The 23551-nt window shown below is 36.4% G+C and overlaps 1 protein-coding gene and 1 long non-coding RNA gene across 5 annotated transcripts in view; one reads left to right on the top strand and one right to left on the bottom strand.

Annotated features, from left to right (window-relative positions):
* Nucleotides 1-1099: 1099 nt before the first annotated feature.
* Nucleotides 1100-6004, bottom strand: NKX2-4 (NK2 homeobox 4). The gene is made up of 2 exons (XM_073673363.1): nucleotides 5506-6004; nucleotides 1100-5339 (listed from the first exon to the last, which is right to left on the bottom strand). Exons 1-2 carry the CDS (start codon nucleotides 5873-5875, stop codon nucleotides 4675-4677), a joined length of 1035 nt encoding a protein of 344 aa, XP_073529464.1. The 5' UTR covers nucleotides 5876-6004; the 3' UTR covers nucleotides 1100-4674.
* Nucleotides 6005-6066: 62 nt separating this feature from the next.
* Nucleotides 6067-23551, top strand: part of LOC141258355 (uncharacterized) — a 30341-nt gene continuing 12856 nt past the window's right edge. For 2 of the 4 annotated variants that reach the window (XR_012318296.1, XR_012318298.1), the window contains exons 1-6: nucleotides 6067-6413; nucleotides 7523-7602; nucleotides 8657-8760; nucleotides 10884-10939; nucleotides 14289-14431; nucleotides 19344-19503. This is a non-coding gene — a long non-coding RNA (uncharacterized lncRNA). The remainder of the gene's footprint in view (nucleotides 6414-7522; nucleotides 7603-8656; nucleotides 8761-10883; nucleotides 10940-14288; nucleotides 14432-19343; nucleotides 19504-23551) is intronic. The other 2 variants (XR_012318297.1, XR_012318299.1) reach the window with 2 other exon arrangements.

Below are 23551 nucleotides of genomic sequence, written 5' to 3'. Positions count from 1 at the left end.
GCAACATAACTTTGTGATTATTGCTAGACTGCTTCAATAGGGCTATATATGATCATTTACCAGCATACAATTCATTATGGTTTTCCTGCTCCATTTCACTTCAGCGTTTTAAGGAAAAACTTTATATTTCCAGTAAGACACCTGTATGCAAAATGTTTGAAATCAAAAGAAAAAGTATGTGTGTGTGTGTGTGTGTATATATATATATATAATATATATATATATATATATATATATATATATATATATATATATATATATATATATATATATATATATATATATATATGCAAAATGTTTGAAATCAAAAGAAAGTGTGTGTATAAATAATATATATACAAATGCGCGCACACACACACACTATGTTGTGTATATTTATTTTTCTTCAGACACAAGCATTGCATACATACTATTATGGATGTGTCTATTCGTTAGGGCTGACCCATAAAACCCTTCATTATTGGACACATCTGTCTGAAATGTTTAGTTCTTTGATAGCTTTTATGACTACTCTTTACTTGGATAAAAAAAAAAATATTGGGTTAATGCAATCGTACTTGAAACTATTTTTTAGGTTTTTTTTGTTATAACATCTAGCAGAAAAAACAATATTGATAAAGTAAAAACAAAAAAATCGTGTATGATCCTTTAAAAAAAAAAAAACACTCCTGGGGATGTGATGTGTGTCTACAAGTTACGCTCAAATAATGTTCTTACTAAGACATGTATATATTTGCTAGTTTTACTTGATTACAGATACATTCTGTGTAATTTAAGAATTTGTTCACCATTTTATGTTTTGTAGTCATTTGTGATCCATTATTTTGTGACCTAGCTATGTATGTGCTGCGTTACATGTATTACATGTAAAAGGATTGGTAGTTGAACTTCGATGAGCAAAGGGATTTTTTCATATTGATGTGGGACACTGATCAATAGTAAAGATTTTGATCAGTTATTACACATATAACTTTATGTACACAGGGAGAGATACAAATAGACATAGTGATTTGACAAATTATTCCTGCAGGAATATATACCTTTTTTTTTTTCATTATAAATTAATGTTTTTGAATAACATGTATACAGATCTATATGAAGATATAGTTATAAACACAGATGGTGATACAGGTACCAATATAGAATTCGATGTTTATTTTATGTACATAACCACACAAATATCTATATCTACACACAGTACTCTAAAGTATGTATAATATGTGTACACACAATGTAGATTGTCTACAAGAAATTTGGCCTACGAATGATATACTAGCTGTCTTATAGCTATAAAATCACGAATTTAGCAATGCTGACAATGAGATTCAAGAACTCTTCCAATGACTACTGACTCAGTATCCTGTCCAACATAGATTAAACAATAATTGAGGCAGCACTTCGGTTTATGGATTTGAGGCTTGAGAAATGTTCCATAGAGTAAGCTGAAACATAGCTTATATTGGTGAATAAAAGATCCATACGCCTGCCAACCGTCCAGAAATTCCTGCATGGGTCTGAAAAATAGGGCATTTTTTTCCCCTGGTCTAGAACACAAAATTTGATGCAAATGTGATTTTTATGACACTAGACATTTGTTAAAAATTTTCTAAGTGTAATTACCATAGCATAATTTTAGAGTTCCCAGTCAATAACTACAGCGAATGTCTTCATGTCAGAATTATGACTGTAGACTTATATCACCTAAAGTCTTAATTTATTAGTTTTTCAAGATGTCCATTAACAAAAAAAAGTTGGCCATCTGTGATTTATTTTTTCATTTCTAATCTCTCCAGAAAAATAAGTCTAGTTCTCAACCCCAATATATTTTTTTTCCCAAATCTACATAGATACGTACGTGTATGTATTATGTGTGTGTATATATACACACACACACACACACACACACACACACACACACACACACATATATATATATATATATATATATATATATATATATATATATATGTGTGTGTGTGTGTGTATATAGCCATTTGTGGTTCTCCTGACCCCGAATCAGCAGCCTAATAAATGGCTGAGTCTTTACTAACCATCAAAATTCATTTAGTTGTGTAATTCCAAGTTTATTGAACAGCGAATAATAAATGGCCATTTCATTGTATTTATATCACATTTATGGTATTACGTTTTCTATACATACAAAAAATATACATATAGTTTACATTTCATAATGTTCTTCCTCCGCTGGTTATCTCCATTCTATATCAAGCACTAACTTCTACACTAACTTTGAAAGCATTAATCCACCTATATAGAAACAACTAGAAATTTCAAGTAGTTTAGCTCGGTGACTGCCATATCATTAAATATAGCATTTTTACAAGCTATAAAATTGTTATTGCACAGTCAATCCTTTTCAACTATTCAATGACCATCTTGATTTCCTATCCTCCGTGATCCATGAAGTGACCCTTGTCTTAATATTTATAGTTTTTATAGTTTTACTACTTTTAGATTTTTGTTTGCATTTTTTTGGCACACAATATAAGGAATTGAAATGAAAGTAATAGTTTCTGAAATATTAAATTTATTTGTAGTCTGGTAATTACTATTGGATCCCCTGGACGTGTAATGTCCTTTTTTAAACTTGCACATTGTTTTTATTTTCATTTTTGCAGCGGATCCTAAACTTAGACCGCTTTTACTTTGAGCACCTTCCAGTCTCACCGATATAAATACTATAGTGACAATGTTAGTACAGCAATATTACAAAAATAAACATGTACTTATTTCATTTTACCATGTAGAAGTCCTCTTTGTATACACACTTACAAACTGGTCCAACTGCTGCTCCATTATTATGTTCTTGACAGAAAAGTGACAAATTCTAGATGGTTCAATTACACTTTTAGAAGTATTTAGTAAATAATTGCGAAATGGCATCATTTACAGTTTCCACTTTAAACATACTAACTTCCCCCCATCGCCACTCCTTTTGTGTAGCAGCCACATTTTTGGTTGAATTTAGACCAAAAATGTCACGAGGCAGGCCCCTAGCTAGTAATTTGGACGTTGTACTATATCCAGACTGTGGGTGTATTATGGGAGGCTGTGAGATGCAGCTGAACTTTAGGGTTTGCTTTTGTTCTGTTTGGACCAAGTAGCCTTTCTGGACAGTTCTGTGCAGGGACACTTATCCCCCTCTTCAGTTAATGAGGTTCACCTAGTCACTACTTTCGTATGCTTATTAAAGATCTGCCCTGCAAAGCTTACTGGCATGTCTGCTGAAAAGAAACAAAGATCCATGGCTTCAATACTCCCACCACCCCCATAAGGACACATTCCTTGCCGAATTCAGAAGTTATCAAAGATTAACCCCGTTCCTTGCTTAATGCACCTGGTTTCCTGCTCCAATATACTAAAGAGGTTAATGATCACTAATAAGGTCCACCATGATCCTCATCCTAATACATCTGGCCCCTAATTACACAACATTGTCATATCCCATCCTAGGTTTCTTTTACTTTTTTTTTTATATATATATATATATATATATATATATATATATATATATATATATATATATATATATATATATATATCTGGATTGGTCAGACTTTGCACCTTGAGTTGACTGTTAAGTTTATTGTAGCATTATAGACGATTGAGATCGTAGCGAAAAAAATGTTCTGCCCTGTTCTATAACACCCCAAAAATAAAATGCAAGTTATCGAAATGAAATTACCCATTGCATCAATGAAATCAGACATGAGCTTGACGGTAGTTGTTTTTTGTTTTGTTCTTTTTATTAAATTATTATTTAGCTGTGTCTGAATAATTATATTTGATTTTCCCAGTTGGTAACGACATGTCAAACATTTACAAAACAAATCCCACCAATGGAAGCAATTAAAACAATGCAAAATTGTCAAATAATAAATACGGAATAGATTCAGGAGAACTTGCCAAAGGAGAAAACTCCAAATATAATAACCAGTTTTTAACTTTGGAATATGAAAATACGGCCATACAATCGTTGGGTATTTTATATTAAATCATTTTAGGTCATAAAGGGGAAAAAAAAAAAACTTGACTTTCATATCGGCTTTGACTTTTTGCACATTAATTTTGTAAAATATGTAAAAATAAAATAAAATTTACAATACTCGGCAATACGTTGCAGCTACTTTACGGAATTTTCTATAAATATTATTACAGTTGTATTTCATTGATCACATAACATCTGGAAACAATAACAATAAAAAAAAATCTATAAAATACTGTAAAGAGGATGTACTATAAAATACTATCTTGAAAAGTTTATTAAACACGCAGTAACAGGCTGGTCAGTCTGTCCTGTGGTAAGCTGAATGAGTCTTGTTGACTGAGTCGTGTCAATAAAAATATTGTCACATTGTTTATCTCGCCATAAGAAAAATAGAAACGTTTCTTTACGTTTTATGAATGTTTTTGCTTTTTTTATTTTTAAATATCATTATTCTCTACAGACGACCATATGCACCAGTTTGCGATGTCCTTCACATTTTACTTCAGCTGCACCAAGCCCTATTGCCAGTTTTTGCAGTCTATAGTAAAGAAGAAAAAATACATGCCAGTTTTTAGCCTCCATAAAGCTACCGACTTTTGTTGAAAGGTATGGACTGTCCGTAGCTCTCGACTTGTAGGTGAATCAAGATGCAAAGAGCTTTAGCCTCACCACGTTCTCCCATAGAGCATGCCAGCATTGACCATGCCATTGCTGTAGTCTACACTTGTGTCCATCTGTGCTATGTTGACCACCTGATTATGGAGAGATTGAGGACTAGGGGACATTTCTTCTAAATCTGGTGCTTGATTTAAAGAGTTAACCTGTTGATTCTGGTGCTGGTGGACAGAGCTGTTAGAAGAAGACAATACACCATTGGAGCTGTTTTGCTGCTGCTGCTGTGTTACTTGTCCAGTTGTTGAGCTGTTTGAACTGTTTTGACACGGCTTGCCATCTTTTACAAGGACGGGCACTGCCACTCGGCGAGGTGATTGTTGTTGGCATAGGTTACTTTCTTGCTGAAGTTGTTGCGTGACCTTGTCTTTTGCTTGTCTTTTCATTTTATACCTATGATTCTGGAACCAGATCTTTACTTGAGTAGGGGTAAGGTGAATCATGCTGGCCAGGTGCTCTCGTTCAGGTGCTGAGAGATACTTCTGTTGCTTGAACCTCCTTTCCAGCTCATACACTTGAGCCTGAGAGAAAAGGACTCTTCTCTTCCTTCTAGGAGCTGCATGAAGAGGAGCCATTGACTTGGCAGCTTCTGCTATACCTTGTAAAGTGCCCATCCCAGCCATGTTCATGCCAGTAGATGGTCCCATAAATCTAGAAACTAATATACATTCAATTAGCTTGTTGACATTGCAAGTCCTTAACCCAACATTTCACTTGACCTACATTTTGACTTTGTGTCATTACTTATACATAAGATATACCAGATATCCTAACTATATGAATGATGGTCAATTATATAGACATAAGAAGAAAGCCATACTTACTTGTTGAATATCTGGGGTCTGGGTTGGCTCCATACCAGCCTGTAGCTGCTGCACTGTTTCTCATGGTATCTTGATAAGTAGAAATATCTCCCATATTGCTGATGCTTCCATTGCAGTAACCACCCATTGCACCATGTGAAAACTGAGAAACACTGTGTGGCATGTGATAGGTGGTGGTCACTGTGGCATTATGGCCCATGGCGTGCTGCTGCATCCCTGTCTGGGAGACGTGAGTCTGTCTATAGGCTCCTAGAGAGGTGCTCAGGTTACCAGTGTTGTCCATGCCACCAAACTTCTTGTAGGTCTCTTCAATGGGACTCAGGATGTCGGTCACTGAAAAAGGTGTAGTATGCTTTGGGCTCAACGACATGGTTCAGCGACCAAGCAGGTAAAAAACTGATGATCTGATCAGCCTTGTGTAGTGTCAATTCTTTCTCCTTATGGATGTTGTCTACGTAAGAGAGTGCTTGGAGGACGCCTGAGATCCGATTGATCGCCTTACAAAGTAGGCGAGACCTAAGCTCTCTTATCTCGGGTTTATTTTAGCCTGTAGCCAGGTTTACAACACTCACTGAAGTGGGAGGGAAGGGGGAGGCTTGGGAGGGGCAACAGGAGACCATCACACAATACTCATTCACACATTTCCAAGATAATTGACTAAAGATGCAGTTACTTTCCTAATGAAGACCCTAATCTGAACCTGCTAGAGCCATTTCTGGAAGTACATTCCTGGGCCAGTGATGTAAATAACTCTCAACATCTATGAATAATCAAGAGTAAACACCCTCCGAGTAATGGTAGAATAGTCTGACATCTCTACCTGCTGAGAAGCTGAAACCTAGAGAAGAAAGGATCTTTGTACAGAACCTCAAGTGTTACAAGATGCCAAGAACATTCAACCCCAAAATGTAAGTACGTTTTCATTATACTTATTAATGGCAGCCACCAAAATGTTATGTCTCAAGAACAAGCATTGGCTCTTACTATCAGCAACAAGTTGTATAAGACTCGGTTTTCGCACAGGACACATTCACCACACTCATTATACCCAGAACTCATACACAGTCCTATCTGTGGTGCTGAAGGAAAGCAGTGTATGACTTCTATACATCTCCACTCCAGCAGCTGTTCTGTAACATCTGTAGAATATCTACTATGTATCACACTATACATAAAGGTTAAGTTTTTTAAATCTCTAGTCCACTTTTCTTAGGCAATGTATGGTTAGCCTGCTTATATGTAAAATGCTATCCATAGTAGAGCAGCAAGAAAATAAAAAAATATTGTTTTAATAATCTTATTGATATATATATATAACAGATTCTGAAACTTTTTTAATTTATATATATTATTTAATCTAAGTTTCTATTACTCAAACAAGAAAATAATTATTCTATTTATGTATATCCCAATTTACAAAAAAACAATTTCTGGTACTGAAGTGGAGAGGTCAGATATAATTGTACAGTTTATGCAGTGATTATTTCTTAATGTAGAAGATAATGTTCATACATATGTATCAATAGATATATGTGTGTGTGTATATATGTATATATATATATATAAAAAATTTTTTTAAAGAGTATCCTGATGCTAGAAAGAATAGGAATATAAAGTAGTGCACATTTTGTACAGAGATCATTTTCTAAGAAGGCGGTAGAGCAAAATATTCTAGCTCATATGAACCAATCTCATCTGTCTCCCCTCTCATATATTTATCTAGTAAGTAAGTAGAAAATCCAGAAGCACTCCAAACTGCAATGTGAAAAAAATGGTATATTTTATTCACCCATATCAAACGTGATATGGCTGAATAGCGTACAGCCTTTTTTTCACTCTGCAATTTCGAATGCTGCCATCTTTTGTACCTCCTATCTGGAAGGACACTTAGTTGGGTTCTTGGGATTGGCACCCATTCTCTGAGCACAGTGCTGCTTTCTTTTACATTTTTTTATTTTTCTACCTTGTTTTTCTATCCATCCTGTACTTGGATCACATTTTACATTCTTTTATTCAGGTTACCCAAAGGAAAGAAAACTTCTCGGCCAAGTGAGGTGATGATCCGCCATTAACATACATACCAGGAGTGTCCTCAAGGTTATTACACTAATCATTATAATATCAGAAGTAATAATAACGCTACATATAACAATTATAGCACTAGAAGTAATAGTAATAAAAGCACTAGAAATAATATTAACACTGGTAATAATAAAAGCACTAGAAATAATATTAACACTGGTAATCATAATAGCGCTAGAAATATAAATACCAGCACGAGAAATAATATTAACACTAGTAATAATAATAGCCCAATAAATAATATTAACATGAATGTAAAGAATTGCACTAATAATAAAAGTGACATTAGAAATCATATTAGCACTAGTAATAATGATAGCCGGACTGTGCATCAGTCGCTTAGATGCTGCTTCTTCCTAGACTGTACATTTCTTAGTATTATGACTATGTGGAGTATTGACTGTGTGATATGAGTATTGACTATGACTATGTGGAGTATTGAATGTGTGATATGAGTATTGACTATGACTATGTGGAGTATTGAATGTGTGATATGAGTATTGACTATGACTATGTGGAGTATTGAATGTGTGATATGAGTATTGACTATGACTATGGAGTATTTTGCATTTAGAGTAATAGGTCTGGATGCTGGGATATATGGGGTGTATTTGGGCATATGTTCCGAGTTGAAAGCCTATGACTGCCGTAGGTGCAGTGCAACAAGCACATGGTAAAATATAGTTAATGGACCCTCACGAGCTTCAAATAGGGATTTTTTTTCCTCTTAGCTACTTAAAACTAGAAATAAAAGGTGTGTGTTGCTCTCATTATTTGTATTTCTGTACATGAGGGGTTCTGTAGATATGTATAAGAGGGTCAGAGAGTGCTCAGGAAGCCTGAGTCATATTGAGAGCTACTTTACCAAGTGCCAGGGAGACAGCTCAATGGTTCGACCCATTAAGGGTTTAACTCTTTGATTTGAGGAGATCGTAAAGCTTTATAAGTTCCAGATTGGGCCTTGTGCAGCGCTCTCATCCAGCACCATTTTTATCAGAAAACAACCAACTTTTTTTTATCCACCATATTAAACATCTACTTCTGGATGGACATCTTTTTTCTATGTCAGGGCAAGCAACGCGAAACATGTCCTTCACTTCCAACGCGACTATGTAACTCTACAATCTAGTGAAACTTCCCTGAATAGAAGCCTCTTCTGACCCCAAATCAACAGTAAGTAGAGCTTCATTGTGTCGTCTGTTTGTGAACTCTGTGCATATGATGGTATATTCTCATACCTCCTTTTATATCACATTACACTGTCATCTCAACATTGATCCTGAAAGCAACTGTGCAGAAAGAAAGCTAATGCGTCCTCCATCATGCATTCAGTTCTAGGACTGTCATGTATGTGTGCGGTTGATGGTTCGCATTATAGTATAAACTTTTATCTATCTTTCTATTTAATATATATGTACACAATCGTACTGTGTATATATTTATCCATATGTATACATCTATCATTAATATATATCTATATACTGTACATCATTGAGTTATGTTTAACTTCATTACAATTTACATTATAATATATATTTGTATTTATTGTCACCTATTTAGGGTGAAGTTACAATTTACATTCCAAAATATATTTTATTTCCATCTATCTATCTCTTTATTATTTATAAACTCAATACATACATTTAGTTTTTATGTTTTTTCTTTTTATCTAAATGAATGAGTTAAGGATATTATATGAACTTGCAGAAGGCACTTTATTTATGATTAATAACAATATCCAGGAGATTTACACAAAGTTTATCCTTGATAATAATATTTATTATATTACCTACATAATAGATGTATTTATGACTTTTTATTGTCATACTTGAACATTTTAAGGACATTATTACTTTATTAAAGAGAAAACCGGGGAGGTAACTGATCCTATCTATTACTATATATTCTTCATGGGTCACAGGATGGCATTGATAGATTCTAGTTATATTAATGATTACTCATAGTATTAGTTGAATCCAGGAAATAAAAAAAAGGAGGACACCTCTTGAAAATGAATAACTGAAATGATTAATTGAATAAAACAATATTGAAAAGATTCTTCCAGCCGCTCAGGTCGAGTATCTATATATTTTATTTCTCATTTTCTTGAAAACTTTGCTCTTTGTGTTAGCTAAAAAGGATGGAACATTTTCTGCGGCATCCAATACAAAATTGTACCCCTTCTGGATAGACATAAATTTCCATGTCTGCAATGTAACGCAGGAAGTTGCCAATTTTTACACAGTTTTATACATTATTATTATTGTTATTATATCCTTATTGATCATGTTGTCTAATCTGAGAAAATAAACATATTTATATAGAGAGAGAGAGAGATATTTATTATTTTTCCTTATATAGCGCCATCATATTTTGCAGCACTTTACAGACATCATCATCGCTGTCCCCATGGGGGCTCACAATCTAGATTCCCTATCCTTATGTCTCTGAAGTGTGGGAGGAAACCGGAGAACCCAGAGGAAACCCACACAAACACGGGGAGAACATACAAACTCCTTGCAGATGTTGTCCTTGGTGGGATTTAAACACAGGACCCCAGAGCTGCAAAGCTACAGTGCTAACCACTGAGATGCTTATATATATATATATAGATAGATAGATAGATAGATAGATATGTATATATAAAAATAATTTTTATATACATGCATACAGACACATACAGGCAATGAAGGATGGCAGCAAGCCCAAAAAAATGAAGGTCATACTTATTCCAAACCCATGTGCACAATGCCCCGGCAATGAGCCTTTGTCAAGTTAACAAAATAGTGCTTATATAGTGTGTATATGTGTGTACACACACATATATATATACACACACACATTGATCAGCCATAACATCATTTTGAATAGTGATTATCTTACTCCAGTGTCACATGTCCAGGAATGAGATATATAAGGCACCAAGTAAAAAGTGAATTCTTGAAGTTGATTTGATGAAAGCAGGATAAATAAACAAGTGTAATAATCAGAGCGACTTTGGCAAGGACTGCATTGTCATGGCCCGAGAACTGGGGGAGAGCATCTCTAACCCGAGAAGTCTTGTTGGGGTTCCATTATGCATTGGTCCAATAAAGGGAAAATGTGAGTCCTAGGTGCCCAAAGCTCACGGATGCATGGGACCATATAGAAGTGCTACTGTTTTGGTGACATGAGGTGGATCTGAACAATATAAGGAAGGTGTATTTATTGTTTTCATTAATTGGTATTCATCGAGTAATGAGCTGGCTCCCATATGCCGTATTTCTAGATTTGACCACTGCTAATGTGTTTTTTAGAATGTGAAAAAGGAGAAACTTCCCACTGAAATAGAACAAGTTTACTGTTCCATTCAGTAAGTCTAACGCTATACTTCTTTACTTTTTTTTTAATACAATTATTGTTAAGTATTTCCTCGTTATGGGAGCAACTACATTTTAGTGGCCACTTCCTATAACTTAAAGTAAATTAACAGGCACATACTGTATATCTGAATGCCTAGCTTCTCATTATCAAGAAGTATACCTAGAAATGTATCCATCCACCCATTTATCGTGCACACTTGCCATTACTAATATCATTTTCTTGATATTTCTGTATACAAATCCTCTCTGAAGTAATTAAACCCAATTTTAGAAATGTGACCATTGCACTAAATGTAATTGTTCAGCGATTACCGGAAGAGGCTCCAAATTCCAAGTGCAGCTTTTGGTCTAATTCTGATATTATAATTGGATATTGAAAATAAAGGTAAAGTCGCAATTAAACATCTTCCTGAGCGTGCAGTGAATAGTTGTAAAGTCTTGGCTAATCACTAAGCCAATTTCCAACCTATACTAAGGGATGCATTGTGTGACCATGGTAACACCACATTTTCTAAAGATGGCTACCATCTTACTGGCTACTAATGTCCAGGTGGCTAGTTTATTTAAGATTGACAATCACAGCATAATAGGAGCAGAAATTAATTTTGAAAAATAAGAGAAAAGTTTGGATTTGAGATGATCGGGGATAAATAATTAAATATCAAGTAAATTATTATTGATTTGTATTTATTTTTTTACACAAAGTGCTGGGTTGATCATTATTTTATATAATAAAAGTAATTTCAAAAGATCCTGGAAAAGGCAAATAAAGAGAGAAGTAATCTGTAATATCTTATGAATTATTTAGCACAAAATCTGCTACTATCATTTTATTTTGAGCTTCAATCCTGAAGGTTTTCTACTCTTATAGTAGCTTTAAATACTTCTCTATCAGAATCCCATAATTTATAACTATGCATGGGAGGTGTCCACCCAACACTCCCGGATGGTCCATGGCCACCCAACCTCCCATCATCTAAAAGTCAGACTTTTTATTAGGCCACATTCACACGTTCAGTATTTGGTCAGTATTTTGCATCAGTATTTGTAAGCCAAAACCAGGAGTGGGTGATAAATACAGAAGTGGTGACGTGTTTCTATTATACTTTTCCTCTGATTGTTCCTCACCTGATTTTGGCTTACAAATACTGATGTAAAATACTGACCAAATACTCGACTTGTGACCCCCATGGGATATAAACTGCCCCGTGCACTGTTTTACACTGACTGCTTTGTCATTCACTAATGTGGCCATAAATTAAATTGAGCAGTTTATTATATGGCCACAACTTTGCATTTCCAGTCTGTGCGCATGTAAGTGTGATAGCGCTATTCCTCACTCTAAGGCTGCGTGCCCACTATGTGTTTTTCAAGCGTTTTTGATGCGGAATTTCCACAGCGTAAACGCTTGCGAAACGCTTGGTAATCCGTTCCCCACGATCCCCAATGAAATTCTGCATGTTCTGTGCCCATGCTGTGGAATTTTCCGCAGCGGATTTTCCTTGCGGAAAAATCTGCAGCATGTCCATTATTTGTTCGTTTCTGCATGCGGATTTGAGGTCCTAATGCATTTGAAAAACGCAAGTCAAATCCGCATGTAAAAACGCATCAAAAAACGCGTGCAAAATCTGCAAGCGTTTTTCACTGCCAAGAACAAGCAGAAACGCTGCAGAAATTTTCTGCTTCATTTCTGCATCGTGGGCACATAGCCTTACGCCTCATTCCGACGTTCATTTTTCATGTGTTTGTTCTAGTTGATACAACACATACCCATTATTATTTATGAACCAATTGTCTTAATAAAACCAGATTGGAGACATGTCTGTTTTTGATCTGATTTGTGGATCAAACTCGCCCATTTCAGCAGAGCAGTGGACATCACTCAGTCGCCATCGGTGTGTCATCTGAGTGCTGTCCAATTATTACAGGTTAGTGTGAAGGACACGCTTGGGATTTTTTTTATACAGGAGAAACACAGATGCCAGAAGAATAGTAAAAACGAACATACAGACCAAAAATGAATATTGAATCCAGCACACTGATGTAAAACAATTTGTTTTCTATCGTATGAAAAATAACCCCCACCCCCCAAAAAAAATGTCTGAATGAGGCCTTATCACTGCAGATCCTCATCGATCTTCTTGTGGATTTATGGGTACTTTTATGGGTGCATTTGTATATAACTTACCCTCACACACTGCTGACTACAGTAAAATCAGGAATGAGAAATGGTCCAGCTGGTGGTTAGTGAAGAAAGTGGCCTTGTCCCACAGTGGTGGCTCCAAACTCTCCATGGACCTCAGCACTTTGAGACACACAAAGCCTGCATAGAGATAATTAAGCCTTTAAAACACGTGACCCTCCAACTACAACTCCCAGCATAACCTGTCGACTTTCAGTGCATGCTGGAAGTTGTGGTTTTCTGTAGGTCTACAGCTCTCAGGATTTGTTGGAAACCGTAGTTTATTAACAGATGAATATATAACCCAGTGACAATTTCAGACTATCAAAGAATGCCAGAATGTCTTAAATCTCACCTGTCACCAGCTGAAAAGTGGCCAATTTTAGCTTTTATTTCGTTTGCTATCCCAGAGCATTCTGAAGGTTGATTTATTTACATCCGCCATACGGTTCCAGAAATTTATTTAGTGCTAGTTATTATGGTCTTTACCAAGTGGGCGTTCCTCATAAGTTAATTATGCAGAGCAGCCTAAAGACCCGCCCCCCAGATAATCCTGTGAGTCATGCACCCTTGGCAAAAGCCAAAAGAGTTAGCACTAAATAAAAAGGCCTATATCTCTGGAACCATATAACCAATTTAAAAACAAACAAAACAATAAGAATAAAAAGCAAAAACTGGGCACTTTTCACCTGTAACAAGTCATCTTTAAAGATCCCCATCTCTTAGGACATGCTGGGAATTGTAGTTTTCCATCAAATCAACAGTCAACCCGTTTGATAACCTGCGGAGTAAAAGGGTATAGTGATGGACCTTCAGAATATAGCATGTGGTGCACCTCAACACGTAGTCTCAGGGCTACTCCTGTGGCTGCCGGGTACACATGAATTGCCAATTTATGTGCTAAGTATTCTCAGTTATTCCTATTTTCTGGAGCAGTAATGCAATTCAAATTTCATATATTTCATGTTTACATACTATAGCGCTACAGAGTGTTACTTTATTTGTTGGTTATTCCTGTTGTTGTCTACAGAATGTGTAGCCAGAACAAAACTTGCTGGAACTAAATTATTGTGCTGACACTATACACCACGTTCCAAATTATTATGCAAATTGGATATTTCATTATGCAATCATATTTAATAAATTGTTTTCTTTAGTCTTTTCCCAGCATTGGAGAATTAAACCTTTCCATCAATGCTGGTGGCTGTTCAACAGCAAAAGGCTCATCTCTAAGAACATGGCCTTAATGGTTTCACTAGTGAGCTCAGTTAGAAAACAAGTGTAGGACTTTTTCAGAAAGGTATGTACCTGGAAATGGCTCAATCACATGCTATATCTTCTACACCCAAAATTGCTTTATTTTTACTGGTAAAAATGTATCTATTAAGTTCCTTTTCTTAAAAAACAAACAAAAAACAGTTTACGGTGTTCACTTCAGGCCATAATGAAGGACTATGTTTGCTCTTTGCCGTAACACTACTAGTGTCTTAAACTACGCAATTCATGCTGGTAGTCAAGGTACCACACCGTAAATGCTTTATTTGTGCATAGATTTTTTTGGGGATATTTTCTCTCCTTTGTGCTCAGTTGACCCCCAGCCTGTAAAGCTTATCCTCTTTATCCTACGTGGACATGATGGGTAATTCCTTAGTAAATAGAAGCCCTACTGACCATCTTAATTGCTTGTATTTGTGAGATTGTAACCTAAATAAATTGCGGATCATGAGCCGATACCAATGTCATACACGTGTGTGTGTGTGTGTGTATGTGTGTATATATATATATATATATATATATATATATATATATATATATATATATATATAGATAGATAGATAGATAGATATGTATATATATTGAGAGAGAGATATAAAATATTTGTGTGTGAGTGTATATATATGCACACATGTACACACACACATCTATATATTGAACATATCTAGTATAATATGATATAATGTTGGTACGCACACAATCGTATACAAAACATATATGTATTTCACAAAACAGTACAGTGTTATTCCCTATTGTTATAAGTGGAAATAATAGGAAGCTAACTAGTAATATCCATTATATATGAAAAACTGATTACATTTGCTTGCATTAACATGAGTACATCTGCCTATGTATGAACTATTAGATTAAGAAATGGAAAGCAATTTAGCGCAGCCATATCACGTGTTAGTCATTAAAGGTGAATGTAGCATTTCTTAAGAGATATATTACATTATTTGTAATCAGTGCTAATATTACAAGCAATATAATCTTATAGACGCTCCACAGCTATGGTTATTATTACACTGAGCCAAGCCTATTATACTATATAATGAGGACATGGATATCATTACTTTACCTTGATGGTTGAGTGACTGATTTCTCATGATTTATTGTTTTAGAGTTTTGCTATTGCTCTAATTGGTTGCATTCTTATTCCTGCGTTAAATTTGCTAAATAAATATAACGTACATTTGTCTAAAATCATTCCGTTAAAAGGTGCAGTAAGCACTAACAGATCCAATATCTCAATGTGTTTAATTTACTTGTTTGTTTTTGTTTTTTTGCTTTCTTCTCTTTTATTTGGGCGTTTATATATATAATGAAATTTGAATTTTCATTGTAATTTAAGAATCTAATTTAGCTATATCTGTCTGTCTTTCCATCTGTAGGTCAATATATAATAATATATACATAGATACCAATATATATCTACCAATAATGCAGCCCCCCGGTAGTTTGTATGTTGTAATATCTCCAGACTGTGGGTGTATTATGGGAGCCTGTGAGATGCAGCTGAACTTTAGGGTTTGCTTTTGTTCAGCTTGGAATAAGTAGCCTTTCTGGACAGTTCTGTGCAGGGACACTTATCCCCCTCTTCAGTTAATGAGGTTCACCTAGTCACTACTTTCGTATGCTTATTAAAGATCTGCCCTGCAAAGCTTACTGGCATGTCTGCTGAAAAGAAACAAAGATCCATGGCTCCAATACTCCCACCACCCCCAAAACTTCTGCATTCTGCAAGGAATGTGTCCTTTTGGTAAATTAACCCTTTTCCTTGCTTAATGCACCTGCTTTCCTGCTCCTAAATACTACAAAGGTTTAAAAAAAATCATCATCAATAAGGTCCAGCACCATCCTCATCCTAATACATCTGGCTCCCAAATAAAGAGCATTGTCACAGGATAAATCACTAAGATTTTTCAGATATGATAAAGAATTGATCAGGCTTTGGTACTTGAGCTAAGTGTTGACTTGGTACATAACGATTAGTTTAGTGCATGAGATTATAGTCAAGGTTGAAAAGTACGATATGCATTTGAATTTTTTTTTTTACAAATGTAATTATTATTTATCATAGTCGCTATTTGTATCAACATGTTAAACATTTGAAGGTTATGTTCACATATGTTGGATTTGGATATTACAAATCTCCCACGTATTAACTTTAAGATTCGCTGCAGTAATCTAAGGCTTATTTTAGGATTTCTGCCACAGATGTTTGCAGCAGATCGTCATGAGAATTAGCCCCATTGCCATTGAGTTAGGCTAATCTTTGGCTTTTCTGCAAGGAAAAAAGGTATCATGCTTCCTTATGTTCACTCCTGGTCTTTTCTCACAGTAGTGCAAAATATCCACCCTGATTTTTTCTGATATATGTGATCAGGGTTGCGGAAACCCCATTCACATGAATTGCATGCTGGTTGCTGTCAAATCTAATACGTGTGAATGGAGCTTTACAAAACATATACAAGCAGTCATTAAAACAGTGCTGAATTCTTAGAATTAATTCTTTTGGGACACATTTATGAGAGTTTACCAAAGAAAAAAAACAACTATCATAATAACCAACTCTTTGTATAGTCAAACAATTTCTAGTATTGATTAATATCAAAATCTGCCCCCTCCCAGTATTGGCCCTTGGTACCTTTGGCAGACATCTGATTTTACCAAAGGAAGCCATGGCCATTTAGGCATTTCGTGTACTGGGACATGTACAGGAAATGCCGGACCAGTTGAGTACTTGCAATCCATAAATGACTCGAGCCTGCTAGAATGAGAGCCATCCATTCAAAGCGACTCTTCGATCTGGCTTATAATGAGGTGTGTCAAGAGTAGCCCCCTCTATGATGATATCTTTATGCCCTAATAGAGTATACAGACAGCGGTTATTTTCACCAGCTGATTAATCTAAATAGTGGGAAAAAAACTTTTGACAATGTTTTCAATTTAAGGTTTTAATTCTTGTGTTTCATTAAAATATTGTCCAGGTCTGCAGGTACATGGGCTTAAGACTGCGATGTCCTTAATATTCTCCTACACCTGCACCAAGGCGTATTCCACTAATGGTCAACTAAAGCCACATGATGGTGCAGAGTTAAACTTTAAAGACTATATGGTCAGTAGCTTTTTGACCAGTAACCGCATCACGTTCTTCCGGATTCTGCCAGGATTGACCATACTGTTCCTGTAGTTTTCAGTTGTCCATCTGTGACAAGTTGACCAGCTTGATTTATAGAGTTAACTGTTCTGCTGGTGTACAGCGCAGGTCATTCATAGAGGATAATACACCATTGGAGATGTAGTTCTCTTTTGTTATTTGTTGTTTAGTTGTTGAGATGTGGCAATTGTTTTGACACTATTAGCCAAAGTTTAGAGAGATGGGCACTGCCACTCAGGGAGGTGATTGTAGTTGGCACTTTGTAGGGCTGTATGTTGGAGAGCATGGACCTGTAGATTCAGAGGAGAGGGATAGTTTCCCCTGAGTATTTCTATGTTCATGTAATTTGCCTGAGTGTGAGATGATTGATGCTGTCTAAGACATTGTAGGTCAGTAAGTCCACAGGGGTATTGTGCTGCACAGGAAAGTCCTTGCTTGTGAAAATTGTTTTTTTTCCTCAGAGCTTTATGTAAGGGTATGAGGGGTAGGGTCTGTCGTAAGCATCTAGAAGGACCATATCTCCTTGAACTGAGTATGTTTTTGTGTTTCCAACTGGCTAGCTCTTCCATTCCATTCCATTTGTTTTACGATGTGTTTCCATTGTGTAAGGGAAGGGGGCGTTTCAGATTTCCAGAGAGTGGGAGTCAAGATTCTACCTGCCACAAGCAAGCATCTGAGAAGAGTGAGCTTATATTTGGGATTTTTTTTCTGGAAATAGTTGAAGCAAACTTATTTCTAGGGTTAAGGTCAGAAGGATTTTCAGTATAGGTGTTATGTTCTTGAGGAATGAAGATATCAACCCAATAACTTTTAATCTTGGGGCATGACCACCACATGTGGAGATCTGATCCAGGTTCAGTATGACATCTCAAACATATCAGTGTTTATATCTGTGACGCTTCATCTGGGTGATGTGCCAAATTTTTAGGCCAATTTAAGGACCAATAATTTCCTATTGCTCTCTGCAGAAGTAAGCTATTTATTTGGGTCCTATTCCCAGGCTACAAGGAAAGGAAGTTTTGGGGCATGTGAGACAACAAGATCTGTTTCTGTGCTGATGTAATTATTATTTTTCTGTGCTTAAGATTGAGCCATAATGGATTCAAACCAGAACAGATTTCCGTCGATTCCAGAAGTGCAAGCGATATATTTAGATACATTTATTATAAAGGAGTTGGTTTTAGATGTTGTAGTTAAGTAAGTCCTTCAGCTGTAATAACATAGGAATCGTGCCCGGCTTGATTAAGGTGGATAGGCAAACATTGCAGTTCTGTAAGGTGGGTATAATCCAATACCAGGCTAGCAAGGTGCATAATGTCCAAATAAGTTTATTAGGACACTGCCAATGTATTTATTGAGCAAGTTGGCTGAAGCTGGGCTGGTAAGATGTGCAAAGCCAATCCGTCATGGAACACTATGCATGGCTCCATAGCGGTAACTGATTGCTACCTTTCTTCATTACAAATTAACTACAATTAGAAACTAAATTATATTAATCTGTCCCGGTGATAAATTCCATGTATTTCATTGCGACATATAAATCAGAGGGCGCAACATCTTCCAGGTGTCCAAATAAAAATGTAGTCGGCAGAAAACACATAGGTCATAACACAGCTGCCAGTATGACCAGAACACAAGTAGACAGCTGGCCCTATATCGTAACTTGTAGGTTCTAGAACAGAATTTGCTATATGACTTTCATATTGCCTTGCTGCTTCATCTTTGAATTTTTTTTATTGGCATGTAATCTAAAATAGGTTGCTGACCTCTTTCCTAGTGTCATTCCTGGAATTATGTTCCTGGGCCAGTGATGAAAATAATGTTTGATGATAGAACAATCGACATCTCTACCTGCTGAGAAGCAGAAACATGGAGAAGAAAGGATCATTGCACAGCACCACAAGTGATGCTCCAAGGAGAACATTCAACCCTACATTGTAAGTATGGTTAATAATACTAATTTAATGGCAGCCACCAAAATGTTATATCTCAAGAAGAAGCATTGGGTCTTACTACAAACAACAAGTTGTATAAGACTCGATGTTCACCCAGGGCACATTCACAGATAGATATGGATTTATCACTTCACTCATTGTCCCCAATTCATCAAAGCAATTTCGCTAGAATTCTAGTGTAAAGTATTTTGAAAAGTTGCAAAGTTTTGGTGCAAATCCAAGTGGCTCAAATATTTTGAGACTTTTGGCTTTTTTTTCCAGCTCAGCCAAAATTGGCAGATCTAGACCAGAGTGCGGCCGGAATGTGATGCCACATCTCATCTAATTCATGACAAGCTTTGTCGTTCTCTACTCCTCAAATCTTATTTTAGTCAGGGACTGGTGTAAGAATTCTGGTGTGGTGCACGGAGGCGTACGCCACTCATTAGACACTCCGGATTCAAGAAGAGGCATGCACCTTTTCATGAATCAGGAGCATCTAACATCTATACACCCCACATTGCTAGTCTTGATGAATTGGGGCCATGGTTTCCAGAACTCATACACAGTACTATCTGTGGTTCTGAAGGAAAGCGGTGTATGACTTCTATATACTGGCAATCAAGGAAGTTGGTTTCTTCTTCTATAAATAAATTAATATGTGTCCCATCTATCTCTATCAACCCATCCATCTCTTATATCTGTGTTTATATTGTCGCTTAAATCAATATTGTCTATCTGTTCATAGAGGTAACAAGTTCAAACAGTTGCAATTGATACAGGTAATGAGTGCACAGTAGGAGGGCTTCTTAGGGAAAAACTAACAGGTCTGTGAGAGAAAGAATTCTTGCTGGTTGGTAGGTGATCAAATAGTTATTTCATGCAATAAAATGCAAATTAATTGTGTAAAAATCATACAATGTGATTTTCTGGATATGTTTAAATTCTGTCTCTCACAGTTGAAGTTTACCTACGATAAAAATCACAGACCTCTCCATTCTTTGTAAGTGGGAAAGCTTGCAAAATCGGTAGTGTATCAAATACTTATTTTCTTCACTGTATACCAGGATGGGGGAAATATACAGCTGAAACCAGAAGTTTACATACACTATATAGAAAGACACATATGCATGTTTTTCTCAAAATCCGACATGAAATCAGAATAAACCTTTCCCGTTTTAGGTCAATTAGGATTACTATAATTTTTAATATTTGCCAAGTGCCAGAATAATGAGAGAGAGAGAGAATGTTTTAAGGCATTTTTATTACTTACTGCAAAGTCAAAAGTTTCCATACACTAAGATTAATATGCCTTTAAACAATTCTGGACTGCTCATATGATGATGTCATGTGTTTGGAAGCTTCTGATAGTTTTTTTGGCAACATCTGAGTTAATTAGAGACACACCTGTGGATGTATTTTAATGCACACCTGAAACACACTGCTTCTTTGTGTAACATCATGAGAAAGTCTAAAGAAATCAGCCAAGATATCAGGAAGAGAATTGTGGATTTGCACAAGTCTGGCTCAGCCTTGGGTACAATTTCAAGATATCTGAAGGTGCCTTGTTCATCTGTACAAACAATTATACTCAAGTACAAACAAGATAGGAATGTCCAGTCATCATACCGCTCAGGAAGAAGATGGGTTCTGTGTCCCAGAGATGAGCGTTCTTTGGTCCGACATGTGCATATCAACCCAAGGACAAAAGCAGAAGACCTTGTGAAGATGATGGTGGAAGCTGGTAAATTGTGTCAAAATCCACAGCAAAACGAGTACTGTATCAACATGGGCTGAAAGGCCACTCTGCAAGGAAGAAGCCATTACTCCAAAAGGAACATAAAAAAGCCAGATTAATGTTTGCAAATGCACACAGGAACAAATACCTTAATTTTTGGAGATGTCCTGTGGTCTGATGAAACTAAAATTGAACTTTTTGGGCATAATGACCATCGATACGTTTGGAGGAAAAAGGGAGAAGCTTGGAAGCCTAAAAACACCATCCCAACTGTGAAACACAGGCGTGGCCGCATTATGTTGTGGGGTTGTTTTGCTGCAGGAGGTACTGGTGCACTTCACAAAATAGATGGCATCATGAGAAAAGAAGATTATGTGGCAATACTGAAGCAACATCTCAAGACATCAGCCAGGAAGTTAAAGCTTGGGTGGAAATGGGTCTTCCAAATGGACAATGACCCAAAACATACTGCCAGAATGGTAACAAAGTGGCTTAAGGATTACAAAGTCAATGTTTTGTTTTGGAGTAGCCATCACAAAGCCCTGATCTCAATCCTATTGAAAATTTATGGGCAAAGCTGAAAAGGCAGGTGCGAGCCAGGCGAACTACAAATCTGGATAAGTTACACCAGTTTTGTCAGGAGGAACGGGCCCAAATTCCAACCAACTATTGTGAGAAGTTGTGGAAGGATATCCCAAACGTTTGACCCAAGTCATTCAGTTTAAGACCAATGGTACCAAATACTAATGAAATGTATGTAAGCTTTTTACTTTGCAGTAGGTAATAAAAAATGCCTTAAAACATTCTCTCTCATTATTCTGGCATTTGGCAAATATTAAAAATGATGGTAATTCTAAATGACCTAAAACGGGAAAGGTTTATTCTGATTTTATGTCAGATATTGAGAAAAACATGAATATGTGTCTTTTTATATAGTGTATGTAAAGTTCTGGTTTCAACTGTATACTAGCATGGGCCCAGGATGGGGAACATTACTACATAATGGAGGAGGCAACATGTATGTCCTTATAGGATTTAGAACGCCACAAGGGCCCATATATCTGACCAACATGTAGGGGGGGGGCAACCAGGCCCAAATTTTGCACCGGGGCCCATCGGACTGTAGTTACGCCATTGCTTGGCACATCGAGCATCACCAATAGGCTGTAAGCCAGACACTGTGCACTACCTGTATGTGACCAGTGCCTTATACAAGCCTTTTTTGTGTGCAATTTTAATACTAAGCACTCACCCCCTCCATGAATTGATAGGTTGTGAGTGATTGTCTCATCAGTATTTTGCACCTGTGTTGCCTCCATCTTTATTAAGTCGGTTTGCTGCATCCTGATAGTGCATTAGTTTCTGAGACCTGGGCAGGTAAATACTGTTAACATTGCAATAAAATGCAGTAAGAGGCAACAAAAACATTGTGTCTACCTTAAAATGGTATCAGTAAAAACGTCAGCTCAGGGCGCAAAAAATAAGACCTCACACAGCCCCGTATCTCAAAAATTGAAAAATTTACGGATCTCGATTACAGAAATGGTGACACAAGTCACATTTTTATTTTATTTTTTATTACAAATTTCCACATTTTGTTTCACCAGTTAAATAAAATAAATATATACACCATACTTGTTTGGTATCTGCGTGATCGTACTGAGCTGGGAAATCATTTTGCCAGGTCAGTTTTACCATATAGTGAACATGGTAAATAAAAAAATAAAAATAAATAATAAATTATGGAATTGCACTTTTTTTGCAATTTTAACATACTTGGATTTTTTTTCCCGATTTCAAGTCCGTCACAAGATAAAATGAATGGTGTTATTCAAAAGTACTACTTTTCCCGCAAAAATACAAGCCCTCCTACACCTACAGTATGTGGACGGAAAAATAAAAAAGAAGGGGAGGGAGAAACAAAAGAATGGAAATTGGCTGCAGCGAGAAGGGATTAGGCTGTGTGCCCACTATGCGTTTTTTATGCGTTTCCGCAGCAGCAATTCCGCTGCAGAAACACTTAAAAAACGCTTGGTAAAAGGTCTGCCATGTCCGCCAATGATAATCCGCATGTGCTGTGCACATGCTTCGGAAATTTCCGCTGCGGATTATCATTGCAGAAAAATCCGCAGCACTACCAGTTATTTTGTGGAAGCGCTGCGTTTTCTCCGCTATTGACTTGCATTAGAACGCATGGAATCCACATCACTGCATCTGTACATGCGGAATCCATGCATTTCAATGTGTGGATACTACTCGGGTACGTGCGGTGACGTCATTTAGTCATGTGACGGGTCACGCGACCGCTGACGT

Source organism: Phyllobates terribilis, unplaced genomic scaffold (genome assembly GCF_046119375.1).
Source record: "Phyllobates terribilis strain yellow unplaced genomic scaffold, ASM4611937v1 Scaffold_3__8_contigs__length_932513732, whole genome shotgun sequence".
NCBI classification, from domain to species: Eukaryota; Metazoa; Chordata; class Amphibia; order Anura; family Dendrobatidae; genus Phyllobates; species Phyllobates terribilis.
This window is presented reverse-complemented; position numbering and strand designations above follow the sequence as displayed.

Excerpts from the sequence above, each read along its gene's own strand:
- NKX2-4 (XM_073673363.1), bottom strand. The coding sequence starts at position 5,875 with ATGTCGTTGAGCCCAAAGCATACTACACCTTTTTCAGTGACCGACATC. Across the intron at positions 5,340-5,505 it reads AGACCCCAGATATTCAACAA|TTTCTAGATTTATGGGACCA; the intron begins GTAAGTATGGCT and ends AATGTATATTAG.